Raw genomic sequence first — 15,752 nt, 5'->3', positions numbered from 1 at the left:
CTCCACTTTGGCTAGCAGTATCTGAAGTAATAGCAGTGTTTTGCAACATGCTGGGAGAAGGTTGTTCTTTGCTTTGGGAGTTCTAGGCGGGGGGGGTGAGAGAATGAGAGACTAAATGAAAATCACCCAGATTACTGCTTTAAAAGAGCATGAAAGCTGTAAAGAGCAGAGCTGGATTTCAATCAAATGGTTTAGTGCTCAAGGGGGTTCCTGTAATGGTGAATTATTACATGAGTCGTGGAGTTGCGTGTATTGAAATGGATTTCAACAGCCGTGAATTTACATGGAACATTAAATTATTTCTGCTGCCAGTGTACAGGTGTAGGGTTTAAATGTCCAATGTTGTTACATCAAACACAATGCCAATCCTTGGTTGTACTTTGATGAAAAATATAATTGTTGTCAGGAATTCAGAAAAACTTTAATCTCTTTTTTGAAAAAAATTACTGTCAATGAAGTCATTATATACCATCTGTAAAGGTTGCTCGGCTTTTACATGAATGTTCTATTTGAAAATAACATTCTAGGGAAATGATTTATCAAAAGTATTTGTTTACTTCAATACTAAATTGGGTTTTAAGATGGTCCTCAGACAAAGGAAATGGACTTAGTTCTTGTTATCTCTACTGGGCTCAGCAGTCTTGGGTAAAAGGCAGAGATTTGAATGTCGGAAGGAAAAAAGCCTAGCAATCAATTATAGAAAAGTGGAGGCAACAAACAGATGCTTCACTAAAAGAGGAGGCTAAAAGTAATGATTTAAAAGTGGTGAGCGAGAGAGGACGTAAAGAGGTAGAGAGTATAAGAAAGGAGAGAGGATAGAGAGAAAGAGATAAACAAGGAGGAGGTTTAGTCCGGCTCCAGTGCTTTCCTACACTACCTCAGGCAACCTGAACCACACCTAAGGTTTCCTCCGTCTGTTCATCTGCACTCCAAGTGCAGACAATCTTCTCACTGCACTCCCTATTAGGCTACCCCCTAACTCTCACACCGTCCTTTCTCATCCACTATTCAAGAGACTGCACACCTCACCTAATGGGAAATCCCATGAAAAGCAGAGGCTGAAGAAATGTTCAAACAAGGCTGTCCATTGAACATGCTGCAACCCCCTTTTTTTTAAGCAGGAAACTTCCTCTCATTTAGTTTTTATCATTTTGTAGGTTTGTACAACAAAACGTGTCTAGTAGTCATGTCCTCAACAAACCCTTCTGTTGAAGATGATGTACAGTAACAATAGAGGAGGAGGTTTAAAGTTTGAACAGCAAAATAAGATGGATGACGGTGGTTTCACCCTCCCTAAGGTTCCATTTAAAGGGCCTCGTTTATCACAATTAACTTGTGTAACATCTATTAAGAAATCGCTAATTAGATGTTAGTCTGAGTTTAATGAAACGCAACAGGCTCTGAGGACTAGGAAATCAATGGTTATTGATTGGAACATTATGATGACTTGTGTAACAGAAGCTGAAGAACTTGTGTAACAGACCTTTGTGTCTATAAGGCAGGAGAAGTGGAAATGATTACAAAGGTTTCTGACACCGCAAAAGATGCTCAAAGTGGGAAAGCAAGAAGTTGATGAAAATTGCTAGTCTACTTACCTTACAGCCGCATCTCATCCACCTATTTTCTGCCTGACCAACAAGAATCTGCATTTTCTTTTCAGATAGCAGACAAACACTTTACTCTGACTAAAGTATACTGCACAGTAGTTCACTCTAGGACATGTGGATAGTTGCTTGTTGGAAGGAAACTGGCAGATTTGCTCATAGTTGTGAGTGTGACCATGTTGTTTTTAAACCCATGTTCCTGACCTACCACAGACTGTCATTTATCAAAGCAGACACATCCATTTATCAAACAAGACACGTGTCAATCTTAAAATCACCCATGCATTCCACTGTAAATCAACCCAAAAAAATGAATCACTGTACGACCCCCCCCCCCCCCATTTCTATTTGTGACACCAAAGCCATTTCACTGCCTCTCAAGAGAGTTCAATTATTCCCCAATCACTATAGAAAGACCATCCACAACACTGTTGGCTCGTTGTAGTGTTGTTAAAAAATGACAGCTGTGCATTCTGAATTCATGCTGGGTTTGTGCTGAGGATTCTGGTGACTGTCACGCCGATTGCTACGAGACGAGATCAAAGGCTCTGCCAGCTACTTTGAAGTCATCCGCCATCTAAATTTGATTGGCTGCCTGTCCCTCAACAAAAAAAGGGCCCCTGGTGGGCAGTCATTACTAAAGGGGGGCGTAATCAAATTGAGCTGTTTCAATGTCCAGTGGAAAAATATATTTTCCTTTCTCAAGAGTGTGCTGCCTGGTGAGTAAACTGTATGTCAGAGGTCCAACAAGCGTATTAAGTATCTATTCTCGATGAAAATACAAAACATACCATGGGGATGTATTTGATTTTTTAAAAAGAATATAGAAGGATATTGTACGTACCAAGAATGGATCTATATCTTTAAAATCACATACTGTAATTGCCTTGATATTGTTTGCCTTGTGGAATTCTACCACACAAACAGGCAGTCCCAAAGCTCTAACTAACAACAAAAACATCCAGCCATAGTGAACTTGTAGTGTATCGGCAAGAGGTGAAGTAGGCTGAACATACAGACACCAAACTCCCATGAACTAATACGCACCATCTGCCCCGTGCCAAGGAGATGATTACAACAGGATTTCATCATGTCAAACCAGTGGCTGCTGCAGTAATGTATGTCATGGCACCTTACACAAGGACAACTCTGCCAAAGCCCAGCTTCCAAACCTGCACGTAATTAGCATTAGCTTGACACAAATCCTGTCTGGACTCCGAACGTATCCTCTTATCCTGGTCATGCCAGTGCCTACTGTAGCCTGCCTATCAAACCTCCTCTCTTTTCTGATGTAGGTCCCCAGTGTAGCTTAATACATTTTCAATTAGACCGCGCCACTGTGGGTTTACTCGCTTCTGGCTTATTGATATTAATGTGATGTGTTGCTAATGGTAAAATAAAGATTGTGATTGATGTAGAAACAACCACTTTGTCATAGGTGAGACATAGAGCCACAAACAGGAGCTCTAAGCTTCAATCAGGCACTCATTTCTGGTATGCCTCCTGAAGACTTTTTCAATGTCTGACATGATTGACTAATCCCTCCTCATCTAATCCTACATTTTGGTCGGCAGGAATCCGCATAGAATGGCTAGGGAGCTTCATGGGAGCTTCCTGCTGGGATTGGACGCACACTGTGTCCCATTTAAAAAAGATATATCCCACTGACTGATTTCTCAAATCCTCTCCATCCAACCCAGTAGATGTTTTATCGTGATTATATTAGGGGAAATAGTTTTTAAATAGTTTTGCTCAAATATGGGTCAATGTAGTGGGGGGTGTTATTTTCTCAGATATTTTCCACTCAACTTAAACTGTACGGTATCTTCCTCACCCTCCCTTTGGCAAATCAGACCATAACTCTATTCTCATGCTTCCTGCTTACAAGCAAAAACTCAAACAGAAAGTACCAGTGACGTGCTCAATACGGGATTGGTCCGATGAAGCGGATGCTAAGCTACAAGACTGTTTCGCTAGCAAAGACTGGAATATTTTCCGGGATTCATTTGATAACATTGAGGAGTTTACCACATCAGTCACCAGCTTCATTAATAAGTGCATCGATAACGTTGTCCCCACAGTAACCATACGTACATACCCGAACCAGAAGCCATGAATTACAGGCAACATCCGTACTGAGCTAAAGGCTAGAGCCGCCGCTTTCTAGGAGCGGGACACTAATCCGGACCCTTATAAGAAATCCCACTACGACCTCCGATGAGCCATCAAACAGGCAAAGCGTTAATACAGGACTAAGATCGAATCATACTACCCCAGCTCTGACATTCGCAAGGCCGCAGGGCCAGACGAAATACCAGGACGCGTACTCAGAGCATGCACTGAATGCATCCGAATGGATGTTATTATTCGAATATGAGTATGAGTATTCATATTTGCGGCCCAAAACATTATAGGCCTATTTTAACACTGAAAAGGCTTTTTTCTACATTTCATTAAAATATCCATGTGACATCGTTACATACAAGGATACACCATGACATTTCAAATTATTAATTGAATAAAACGACAAACTTTTCAATGTATTTTTATGACGTGAGCACCATAAAAAAGACCGGTAGCTGGCCGGTAGCCTTCACGTGTGTAGCTTGTTGTTTATGTCGGCCAATCAAATTGCCAAAGAGGCTCAATGTGTAGCAAGTGGAGTGAGAGTTCACCAATGCATTGTAAGATTGAATAAAATTACGGAATTAAAAGTTAGCAAAATGAGAAGGAGTAGGCTACAACGAGTAACCAACAGGTAGGCTGTTGTTTTATCTGAATGGGATTTGCGAGAAAGTGCAGCATGATGTGGCCTCAATTAGCCTAGCTAGCTATAGCTTTTGTAGACTACTCCAGTCAAGATCGACACTGTTCGCTCAATTTCAGTTTATGTGAGAAAACATTTTGCGAGCCAATGCTAACTAGCATTAGCGCAATGACTGGAAATCTATGAGTATCTGCTAGACATAAAAATGATATCCACGAGTTCATCTGACTCTGGGGAAGTAGATAAAGGGCCTCATTGCCAAAATCCCAAAGTATCCCTTTAAATACTCTACCCATGCATTTGACCAATGAGAAACAGCCCTTTATATTTAACCACATTATTATCAATAAATAAACATGCTTCTCATCAAATGTAAATCATCATCAGTGTCTGGTTATTCATATAGGCATGTCTTTAGATTAAGTGACGGAGGACGTAGAACAATTGTCACATCCACACACTCCAGCCACCAAATCCATAGACTGTTCTCTCTGCTGCCGCATGGCAAGCGGTACCAGTGCACCAAGTCTGGAACCAACAGGACCCTGAACAGCTAATCATATGGCTACCCGGACTACCTGCATTTGCACTAATTCTCTTGCACAGACTCTACCCACACACACACAAACATACTTACGCTGACACACATACGCTACTGGTCAAAAGTTTTAGAACACCTACATTTACATTTTAGTCATTTAGCAGACGCTCTTATCCAGAGCGACTTACAGTTAGTGAGTGCATACATTTTCATACTTTTTTCATACTGGCCCCCCGTGGGAAACAAACCCACAACCCTGGCATTGCAAGCGCCATGCTCTACCAACTGAGCTACACGGGGCCTACTCATTCAAGGGTTTTTCTTTATTTTTTATATTTTCAACATTGTAGAATAATAGTGAAGACATCAAAACGATGAAATAACACATATGGAATCATGTAGTAACCAAAAAAGTCACTCTCCTTCTTGGTAAAATAGCCATTACACAGCCGGAGGTGTGTTGGGTCATTGTCCTGTTGAAAAACAAATGATAGTCCCACTAAGCCCAAACCAGATGGGATGGCGTATTGCTGCAGAATGCTGTGGTAGCCATGCTGGTTAAGTGTGCCTTGAATTCTAAATAATTCACAGACAGTGTCACCAGCAAAGCACCACTACACCATAACACCTCCTCCTGCATGCTTTACGGTGGGAACTACACATGCGGAGATCATCCGTTCACCCACACCGTGTCTCACAAAGACACGGCGGTTGGAACCAAAAATCTCCAATTTGGACTCCAGACCAAAGGACACATTTACACCGGTCTAATGTCCATTGCTCGTGTTTCTTGGCCCAAGCTAGTTTCTTCTTATTATTGGTGTCCTTTAGCAGTGGTTTCTTTGCAGCAATTCGACCATGAAGGCCTGATTCAGTCTCCTCTGAACAGTTGATGTTGTGATGTGTCTGTTACTTGAACTCTGTGAAGCATTTATTTGGACTGCAATTTCTGAGACTGGTAACTCTAATGAATTTATCCTCTGCATCAGAGGTAACTCTGGGTCTTCTATTCCTGTGGCGGCCCTCATGAGAGCCAGTTTCATCATAGCGCTTGATGGTTTTTGCGACTGCACTTGCAAAAAAGTTCTTGAACTTTTCCAAATTGACTGACCTTCATGTCTTAAAGTAATGATGGACTGTCGTTTCTCTCTGCTTATTTGAGCTGTTCTTGCCATAATATGGACTTGGTCTTTTACCAAATAGGGCTATCTTCTCTATACCCCTCCTACCTTGTCACAACACAACTGATAGGCTCAAACACATTAAGAAGGAAATAAATTCCACAAATTAACTTTTAAGAAGGCACACCTGTTAATTGAAATGCATTCCAGGTGACTACCTCATGAAGCTGTTTGAGAGAATGCCAAGAGTGTGCAAAGCTGTCATCAAAGCAAAGGGTGGCTATTTGAAGAATCTCAAATATAAAATATATTTTGATTTGTTTAATACTTTTCTGGTTACTATATGATTCCATATGTGTTATTTCATAGTTTTGATGTCTTCACTATAATTCTACAATGTAGAAAATAGTAAAAATAAAGAAAAACCCTTGAATGAGTATGTGTTCTAAAACTTTTGACCGGTATTGTACACTACATATGCCCACACACACAATACGCACACTCATGCATACTGACGCAACACACACTCACTCACACTTTCACACTCACCACATACGCTGCTGCTACTGTCTTATCTATCCTGTTGCCTAGTCACTTTATCCATACCTATATGTACATAGCTACCCTAATTACCTCGTACCCCTGCACATCACATCGATTCAGTACTGGTACTGCCTGTATATAGCCATGTTATTTTTACTCTTTATTGTTATTCACTGTGTATTTATTCCTCATGTCACTATTATGATTATTTTTTATCTTTATCTTTAACTCTACATTGTTGGAAAAGGACCCGTAAGTAAGCATTTCACTGTTAGTCTACATTTGTTGTTTACAAAGCATGTGACAAATAAAAATGTATTTGATTTGATTTTGTCAGTGTCTGTGATATATCAATTCAGCTCACTCCTCTTTTCCTTACTGTAGTTTCTATATTCCGGTAGAGTAATCCAGTAAATGTTGTTCCTCTGAATATCCCTGGACTCAGACTCTGTTTTCTTCATCTCACATACTAGCAAGGAAACGCGTAAAAATATGCAAACACTCAATGAAGCGCCTAGGGATGCTCACTCATTAACATCCATTGGTTCCTGAGCCGAATGGACAGATGTTCCTGTTCTGCTTGCTGAAGCCACAAATCCTTTCTAACAGACTTAAGTCTAGCAGCACAAAACATACTTCTTAGAAATAAATACTCAGTATAGTATTTGAGGCACAGCTTTGGAGGACAGCACTCAGCTACCTACAGACCCAACTATACCTACTGCACACACACTCATAGATTAACTCTCTCCTTCTTTCTCTACACAGACACCCACACACACACCTACACACTCCTAAACATGTTCCAATGACCATCCCCTCTGATATCACTTTGATTATGCAGCTGTAGAGATGGGTGTTCCTGCAGCTCCTCAGCCAATGCTTGGGGTGGGACTCACCATGTCCATCTGCTCATGACCGGCAGTGTGAAACATACCCACACACTGAAATAATATGATTCACTCATCAGCGATTCTTCAGCGTGTGAGAGTATGTCATTCAAGGTCACACCCAAACCCTGCCCCCGCTCCTCTAGCTTCCCAATGCTGTATATTTTACCTACACCTAATCCCAAACAGCTCACAACTCACTCAAAATACTGTATAAGGCCATTAACCAGAGTGTCCTACTTCTCTCTAGTCCTCTAAAAGGGATTGTGTTTTTTATGTGGAGCTGAAAATATACCTGGTTTTGATGTCTCTATTTTCTTGTCTGTTCCTTCCTCTTTTAGGGGCCTGTTTGCGAGCCATTACACTGAGACACATTATCTGGAGGATGGCAGTGCAGTCACTGGAGCTCACAACTATACGGTAGGCTGGAGGTCGAGTGTTTCTGACATTCATGTTTGACTGAACGTTGTGTGCTGCTGACTTTAAAGGATGGACCTTTAAAGATGTCATGTAAACTGTTGTTTCAAATTGCCCTCCGGTAATGTTGAGGACACATGTCTGAATTATAGACATGGCATTTGCATCCAAGTGATCAAATGTTGTCATCCAGTAAATGGAGAATGACTAACTTAGTTTTCAGTGGGGAATATCTGTACAGTTATTAGCATACATCCAAATTGACATGTAGACCTAACAATTGGTGAATTGATACAGGGTTAGGTAACTTAAGGGGAGTCAGGTATCAATATATTTACATTATTGCACAAAGCACAGTGCTTGTAAGTCCTCCAGGACCAGAACATGCTAAATTTCAATGGCTGTCGAGGCCATTTGGCTTTGTTAGCTTACAGTTTGATTTACAGTAGTTAGCTACTGTAACTACGCAGATGCTATTGCCAGGTCTCACATCTTGGTCAACTGAACTTTTGCTACTCTTCCTTAAAGTAATTAGCTCAACTGTTGAAGGTTTGACAAAGGACAGCACAGCAGCTTTTCTAGGCCAGCCTTCAGGTACAACGTGTTGAAGCATTCTGGGATAACCAAGCCAACCAAGCCTCATTAATGATTTTCAAAAGCCTTTCGCTTAGTTAGCAGACTTGTTCCCCCTTCACAGTTGGAGTGAGATTGAAAATATGACTTAATTGAGCAGAGGTGAGGACAGCTTGACAGGCGCTTGGCAGTTGGAAAGGAAAATGCTTTGTGATTTGACACTGATTGACAATCTAATTTCCTCAAAGCTAAACTGTCCGAATACCCATACTTGCATTCTAAATAGTAGGTTGAATGGGTATGTTAAAATATAACATTCTATAGTATGTGAAGTTTCTCAAATTGAGTATGCTTTAAATGCCAGGACATCGTACCTTTTTTAGACTTTTCAGAAGTTTGACATATGAAAAACCAACTGTCAAAAACCACTTATTTTGAAAGTAGATTACCTTGTATCTGGCTGCTATTTTCATTTAAAAGGTCCCTATCCAAAACACAGCTGAAAGTATTTATGGACATTAAAAAGCCATAAATTGGTACACACTCAACAAATGAATCACAGTGTCCTAAAGAAAGATGAAGAAGCTAAGGTAAATGCTAAACCTAGCGTTTCCCAATATACACTATCGGTCAAATGTTTTAGAACACCTACTCATTCAAGGGTTTTTCTTTATTTTTACTATTTTCTACATTGTAGAATAATAGTGAAGACATCAAAACTATGAAATAACACATATGGAATCATGTAGTAACCAAAAAAGTGTTAAACAAATCAAAATATATTTTATATTTGAGATTCTTCAAATAGCCACACTTTGCCTTGATGACAGCTTTGCACACTATTGGCATTCTGTCAACCAGCTTCACCTGGAATGCTTTTCTAACAGGCTTGAAGGAGTTTCCACATATGCTGAGTACTTGTTGGCTGCTTTTCCTTCACTCTGCTGTCCAACTCATCCCAAACCATCTCAATTTGGTTGAGGTCGGGGGATTGTGGAGGCCAGGTCTTCTGATGCAGCACTCCATCACTCTCCTTCTTGGTAAAATAGCCCTTACACAGCCTGGAGGTATCGCTGCAGAATGCTGTGGTAGCCATGCTGGTTAAGTGTGCCTTGAATTCTAAATAAATCACAGAGAGTGTCACCAGCAAAGCACCCGTACACCTCTTCCTCCATGCTTTACGGTGGAAACAACACATGCAGAGATCATCCGTTCACCCACGCCGCGTCTCACATAGACACGGCGGTTGTAACCAAAAATCTCAAATTTGGACTCCAGACCAAAAGACACATTTCCACCGGTCTAATGTCCATTGCTCGTGTTTCTTGGCCCAAGCAGGTCTCTTATTATTATTGGTGTTCTTTAATAGTGATTCCTTTGCAGCAATTCGACCATGAAGGCCTGATTCACACAGTCCCCTCTGAACAGTTGATGTTGAGATGTGTCTGTGACTTGAACTCTGTGAAGCATTTATTTGGGCTGCAATTTCTGAGGCTGGTAACTCTAATGAACTTATCCTTTGCAGCAGAGGTATCTTTGGGTCTTCCATTCCTGTGGCGGTCCACATGAGAGTCAGTTTCATCATAGCGCTTGATGGTTTTTGCGACTGCACTTGAAGAAACTTTCAAAGTTCTTGAAATGTTCCGTATTGACTGACCTTCATGTCTTAAAATAATTATGAACTGTCGTTTCTCTTTGCTTATTTGAGCTGTTCTTGCCATAATATGGACATGGTCTTTTACCAAATAGGGCTATCTTCTGTACACCCCCCTCCCCTAACTTGTCACAACACAACTGATTGGCTCAAACACATTAAGAAGGAAATATATTCCACAAATGTACTTTTAAACACGGCACACCTGTTAATTGAAATGCATTCCAGGTGACTACTTCATGAAGCTGGTTGAGAGAATGCCAAGAGTGTGCTGTCATCAAGGCAAAGGGTGGCTATTTGAAGAATCTCAAATATAACATATATTTGGATTTGTTTAACACTTTTTTGGTTACTACATGATTCCATATGTGTTATTTCATAGTTTTCAAATAAAATAAAATCCAATTATATTGGTCACATACACGTGTTTAGCAGATGTTATTGCGGGTGTAGCGAAATGCTTGTGTTTCTAGCTCTAGTGCAGTAATATCTAACAAGTAATATCTAACAATTTCACAACATACAGTGGGGAGAACAAGTGTTTGATACACTGCCGATTTTGCAGGTTTTCCTACTTACAAAGCATGTAGAGGTCTGTAATTTTTATCATAGGTACACTTCAACTGTGAGAGACGGAATCTAAAACAAAAATCCAAAAAATCACATTGTATGATTTTTAAGTAATTAATTTGCATTTTATTGCATGACATAAGTATTTGATACATTAGAAAAGCAGAACTTAATATTTGGTACAGAAACCTTTGTTTGCAATTACAGAGATCATACGTTTCCTGTAGGTCTTGACCAGGTTTGCAGAGACTGCAGCAGGGATTTTGGCCCACTCCTCAATACAGACCTTCTCCAGATCCTTCAGGTTTAGGGGCTGTCGCTTGGCAATACGGACTTTCAGCTCCCTCCAAAGATGTTCTATTGGGTTCAGGTCTGGAGACTGGCTAGGCCACTCCAGGACCTTGAGATGCTTCTTACGGAGCCACTCCTTAGTTGCCCTGGCTGTGTGTTTCGGGTCGTTGTCATGCTGGAAGACCCAGCCACGACCCATCTTCAATGCTCTTACTGAGGGAAGGAGGTTGTTGGCCAAGATCTCGCGATACATGGCCCATTCCATCCTCCCCTCAATACGGTGCAGTCGTCCTGTCCCCTCTGCAGAAAAGCATCCCCAAATAATGATGTTTCCACCTCCATGCTTCACGGTTGGGATGGTGTTCTTGGGTTTGTACTCATCCTTCTTCTTCCTCCAAACACGGCGAGTGGAGTTTAGACCAAAAAGCTCTATTTTTGTCTCATCAGACCACATGACCTTCTCCCATTCCTCCTCTGGATCATCCAGATGGTCATTGGCAAACTTCAGACGGGCCTGGACATGCGCTGGCTTGAGCAGGGGGACCTTGCGTGCGCTGCAGGATTTTAATCCATGACGGCGTAGTGTGTTACTAATGGTTTTCTTTGAGACTGTGGTCCCAGCTCTCTAAAGGTCATTGACCAGGTCCTGCCGTGTAGTTCTGGGCTGATCCCTCACCTTCCTCATGGTCATTGATGCCCCACGAGGTGAAATCTTGCATGGAGCCCCAGACCGAGGGTGTTTGACCGTCATCTTGAACTTCTTCCATTTTCTAATAATTGCATCAACAGTTGTTGCCTTCTCACCAAGCTGCTTGCCTATTGTCCTGTAGCCCATCCCAGCCTTGTGCAGGTCTACAATTTTATCCCTGATGTCCTTTTATCCCTGATGGTCCTCTGTAGCTCAGCTGGTAGAGCACGGCGCTTGTAACGCCAAGGTAGTGGGGTCGAACCCCGGGACCACCCATATACAAAAAAAAAATGAATGCACGCATGACTGTAAGTCGCTTTGGATAAAAGCGTCTGCTAAATGGCATATTATTATTATTATTACTTACACAGCTCTCTGGTCTTGGCCATTGTGGAGAGGTTGGAGTCTGTTTGATTGAGTGTGTGGACAGGTGTGTTTTATACAGGTAACGAGTTCAAACAGGTGCAGTTAATACAGGTAATGAGTGGAGAACAGGAGGGCTTCTTAAAGAAAAACTAACAGGTCTGTGAGAGCCGGAATTCTTACTGGTTGGTAGGTGATCAAATACTTATGTCAAGCAATAAAATGCAAATTAATTACTTAAAAATCATACAATGTGATTTTCTGGATTTTTGTTTTAGATTACGTCTCTCACAGTTGAAGTGTACCTATGATAAAAATTACAGACCTCTACATGCTTTGTAAGTAGGAAAACCTGCAAAATCGGCAGTGTATCAAATACTTGTTCTCCCCACTGTATACCCAATACACACAAATTTAAGTAAAACAATGGAATTAAGAATATTTATATAAATACATGGACGAGCAATGTCAGAGCGGCATTGACTAAGATACAGTAGAATAGTATAGAATACAGTAAATACATATGAGATGAGTAATGCAAGATTATTATTATTAAAGTGACTAGTGTTCCATTTATTAAAGTGGCCAGTGATTTCTAATCTATCTATATAGGCAGCAGCCTCTAATGTGCTAGTGAAGTCTATTTAACAGTCTGATGGCCTTGATATAGAAGCTGTTTTCTGTCTCTCGGTCCCAGCTTTGATGCACCTGTAGTGACCTCGCCTTCTGGATGATAGCGGGGTGAACAGGCAGTGGCTCGGGTGGTTGTTGTCCTTGATGATCTTTTTGGCCTTCCTGTGAAATCGGGTGCTGTAGGTGTCCCGGAGGGCTGGTAGTTTGCCCCCGGTGATGCGTTGGGCAGACCGCACCACCCTCTGGAGAGCCTAGAGTTTAATGTAATGGAAGTGAAGGCCATTAAGCCTAGCTGGTGACTCAGCAATGTATATTATATATTCATAGCAATGCTTTTTAAAATAGTTTCACATAAAGAGTCTCATTCCTTTCAGAGAAGTAAGGGAGTCTCTTTTGGAGTCAAGTCAACACAGCTGAAGTGATTGTGTAAAAGTATGAACTGGCTACGGAAAATGCCAGCCTCAAGTATTTCCTCACAGTTCAGTATTGACATTCATTATTTTTCGAACTGACTTTTGGCTAACAAATCAGTTGGTCTTGGAGGGATTAGTGTAGACTTGAAAGAAGCCTGTCAGCCATAATACAGAGGTTTGTTTTTACTCCAAACCAGACACTTCCTCCTCATCATACTGTCTCAGACAGACAGTAGCTACATTATGTCTCTGTACACTTAGATGGCTTCCTTTCCACTTCTCCTTTCCATGGTTGACCATGGGTGAAACCAAAGATAAGTATAGGGTAAATCCATTTGAATTCAATCACTTTATGACAGCATCCCTTTTGATTTAAACAAGACATTCCATACATGTTTGCCCATGGAAGAAGTGGTCAGAAAGTGACATTTTGGACCTGAATGTCAAAACATTCAGGAGATGAAGGTGTTCAAAGTTGACCCATTTTGCGTACCATACCATGAAACATCCATGTCTTCATCACTGGAAAAGATTAACGATTTAGTTTATATAATTTAAAAGCTTACAAACAGCTTTGTCAAACTATTTCATAATTTCAACAACATAAAAAAATTGAATACAAATTGTCATTTTCTTACCTTTAACATTTACATTTACATCATTTAGCAGATGCTCTTATCCAGAGCAACTTACAAATTGGTGCATTCAACTTATGATAGCCAGTGGGACAACCACCTTTTTCTATTATTTTTTTTATGGGGGATGGGGGAAGAAGGATTACTTTACACTATTCCAGGTATTCCTTAAAGAGGTAGGGTTTCAAGTGTCTCCGGAAGGTGGTCAATGACTCCGCTGTCCTGGCGTCATGGGGGAGCTTGTTCCACCATTGGGGTGCTAGAGCAGCGAATAGCTTTGACTGGGTTGAGCGGGAACTGTGCTTCTGTAGAGGTAGGGGAGCTAGCAGGCCAGAGGTGGATGAACGTAGTGCCATCGTTTGGGTGTAGGGTCTGATCAGAGCCTGAAGGTAAGGAGGTGCCGTTCCTCTCACAGCTCCGTAGGCAAGCACTATGGTCTTGTAGTAGATGCGAGCCTCAACTGGAAGCCAGTGGAGTGTGCGGAGGAGCGGAGTGACATGAGAGAACTTGGGAAGGTTGAGCACCAGACGGGCTGCAACGTTCTGGATGAGTTGTAGGGGTTTAATGGCACAGGCAGGGAGCCCAGCCAACAGCGAGTTGCAGTAATCCAGACGGGAGATGACAAGTGCCTGGATTAGGACCTGTGCCGCTTTCTGTGTAAGGTAGGGTCGTACTCTGCGAATGTTGTAGAGCATGAACCTGCAGGATCAGGTCACCGCTTTGATGTTAGCAGAGAACGACAGGGTGTTGTCCAGGGTCATGCCAAGGTTCTTTGCACTCTGGTAGGAGGACACAATGGAGTTGTCAACCGTGATGGCGAGATCATGGAGTGGACAGTCCTTCCCCGGGAGGAATAGCAGCTCCGTCTTTCCGAGGTTCGGCTTGAGGTGGTGATCCGACATCCACACTGATATGCGATTCACCACCTGGTTATCAGAAGGGGGAAAGGAGAAAATTAATTGTGTGTCATCTGCGTAGCAATGATAGGAGAGACCATGTGAGGATATGACAGAGCCAAGTGACTTGGTGTATAGAGAGAATAGGAGAGGGCCTAGAACTGAGACCAGGGGAACACCAGTGGTAAGAGCACGTGGTACGGAGACAGATTCTCGCCACGCCACCTGGTTGGCGCGACCTGTCATGTAGGACGCAATCCAAGAGTGAGCAGCACCGGAGATGCCCAACTCAGAGACGGTGGAGAGGAGGATCTGATGGTTCACAGTATCAAAGGCAGCGGATAGGTCTAAGAAGGATAAGAGCAGAGGAGAGAGTTAGCTTTAGCAGTGCGGAGAGTCTCCGTGACACAGAGAAGAGCAGTCTCAGTTGAATGACCAGTCTTTAAACCTGACTGGTTTGGATCAAGAAGGTAATTCTGAGAGAGATAGCAGGAGAGTTGGCTAGAGACGGCACACTCAACAGTTTTGGAGAGAAAAGAAAGAAGGGATACTGGTCTGTAGTTGTTGACATCGGAGGGATGGAGTGTAGGTTTTTTGAGGAGGGGTGCAACTCTTGCTCTCTTGAAGACGGAAGGGACATGGCCAGCGGTCAAGGATGAGTTGATGAGCGAGGTGAGGTAAGGGAGAAGGTCTCCGGAAATGGTCTGGAGAAGAGAGGAGGGGATAGGGTCAAGCGGGCAGGTTGTTGGGCGGCCGGCCGTCACAAGTCGCAAGATTTCATCTGGAGAGAGAGGGGAGAAAGAAGTCAAAGCATAGGGTAGGGCAGTGTGAGCAGGACCAGTGGTGTCATTTGACTTAATAAATTAGGATCGGATGTCGTCAACCTTCTTTTCAAAATGGTTGACCAAGTCATCCACAGAGAGGGAGGAGGGAGGAGGAGGAGGATTCAGCAGGGAGGAGAAGGTGGCAAAGAGCTTCCTGGGGTTAGAGGCAGAGGCTTGAAATTTAGAGTGGTAGAAAGTGGCTTTAGCAGCGGAAACAGAGGAAGAGAATGTAGAGAGGAGGGAGTGAAAAGATAACAGGTCCGCAGGGAGTCTAGTTTTCCTCCATTTCCCCTCGGCTGCCCGGAGCCCTCTTCTGTGAGCTCGCAATG

At 42.2% G+C, this 15,752-nt stretch overlaps 1 protein-coding gene across 1 annotated transcript in view; it reads left to right on the top strand.

Annotated features, from left to right (window-relative positions):
• LOC311110941 (disintegrin and metalloproteinase domain-containing protein 12-like) overlaps positions 1 to 15,752 on the top strand; it is a gene marked incomplete at both ends in the record, with an annotated part of 138,304 nt that overhangs the window by 65,170 nt on the left and 57,382 nt on the right. The window contains one exon of the mRNA XM_084153588.1: positions 7,808 to 7,886. Within this exon, the coding sequence (XP_084009714.1) occupies positions 7,808 to 7,886 (79 nt within the window). The remainder of the gene's footprint in view (positions 1 to 7,807; positions 7,887 to 15,752) is intronic.

Source organism: Coregonus lavaretus (assembly GCF_964263955.1).
Source record: "Coregonus lavaretus genome assembly, chromosome: 36".
NCBI classification, from domain to species: domain Eukaryota; kingdom Metazoa; phylum Chordata; class Actinopteri; order Salmoniformes; family Salmonidae; genus Coregonus; species Coregonus lavaretus.
The sequence above is the reverse complement of the archived record's forward strand: the minus strand, read 5'-3'. Positions and strand labels throughout refer to the sequence as shown.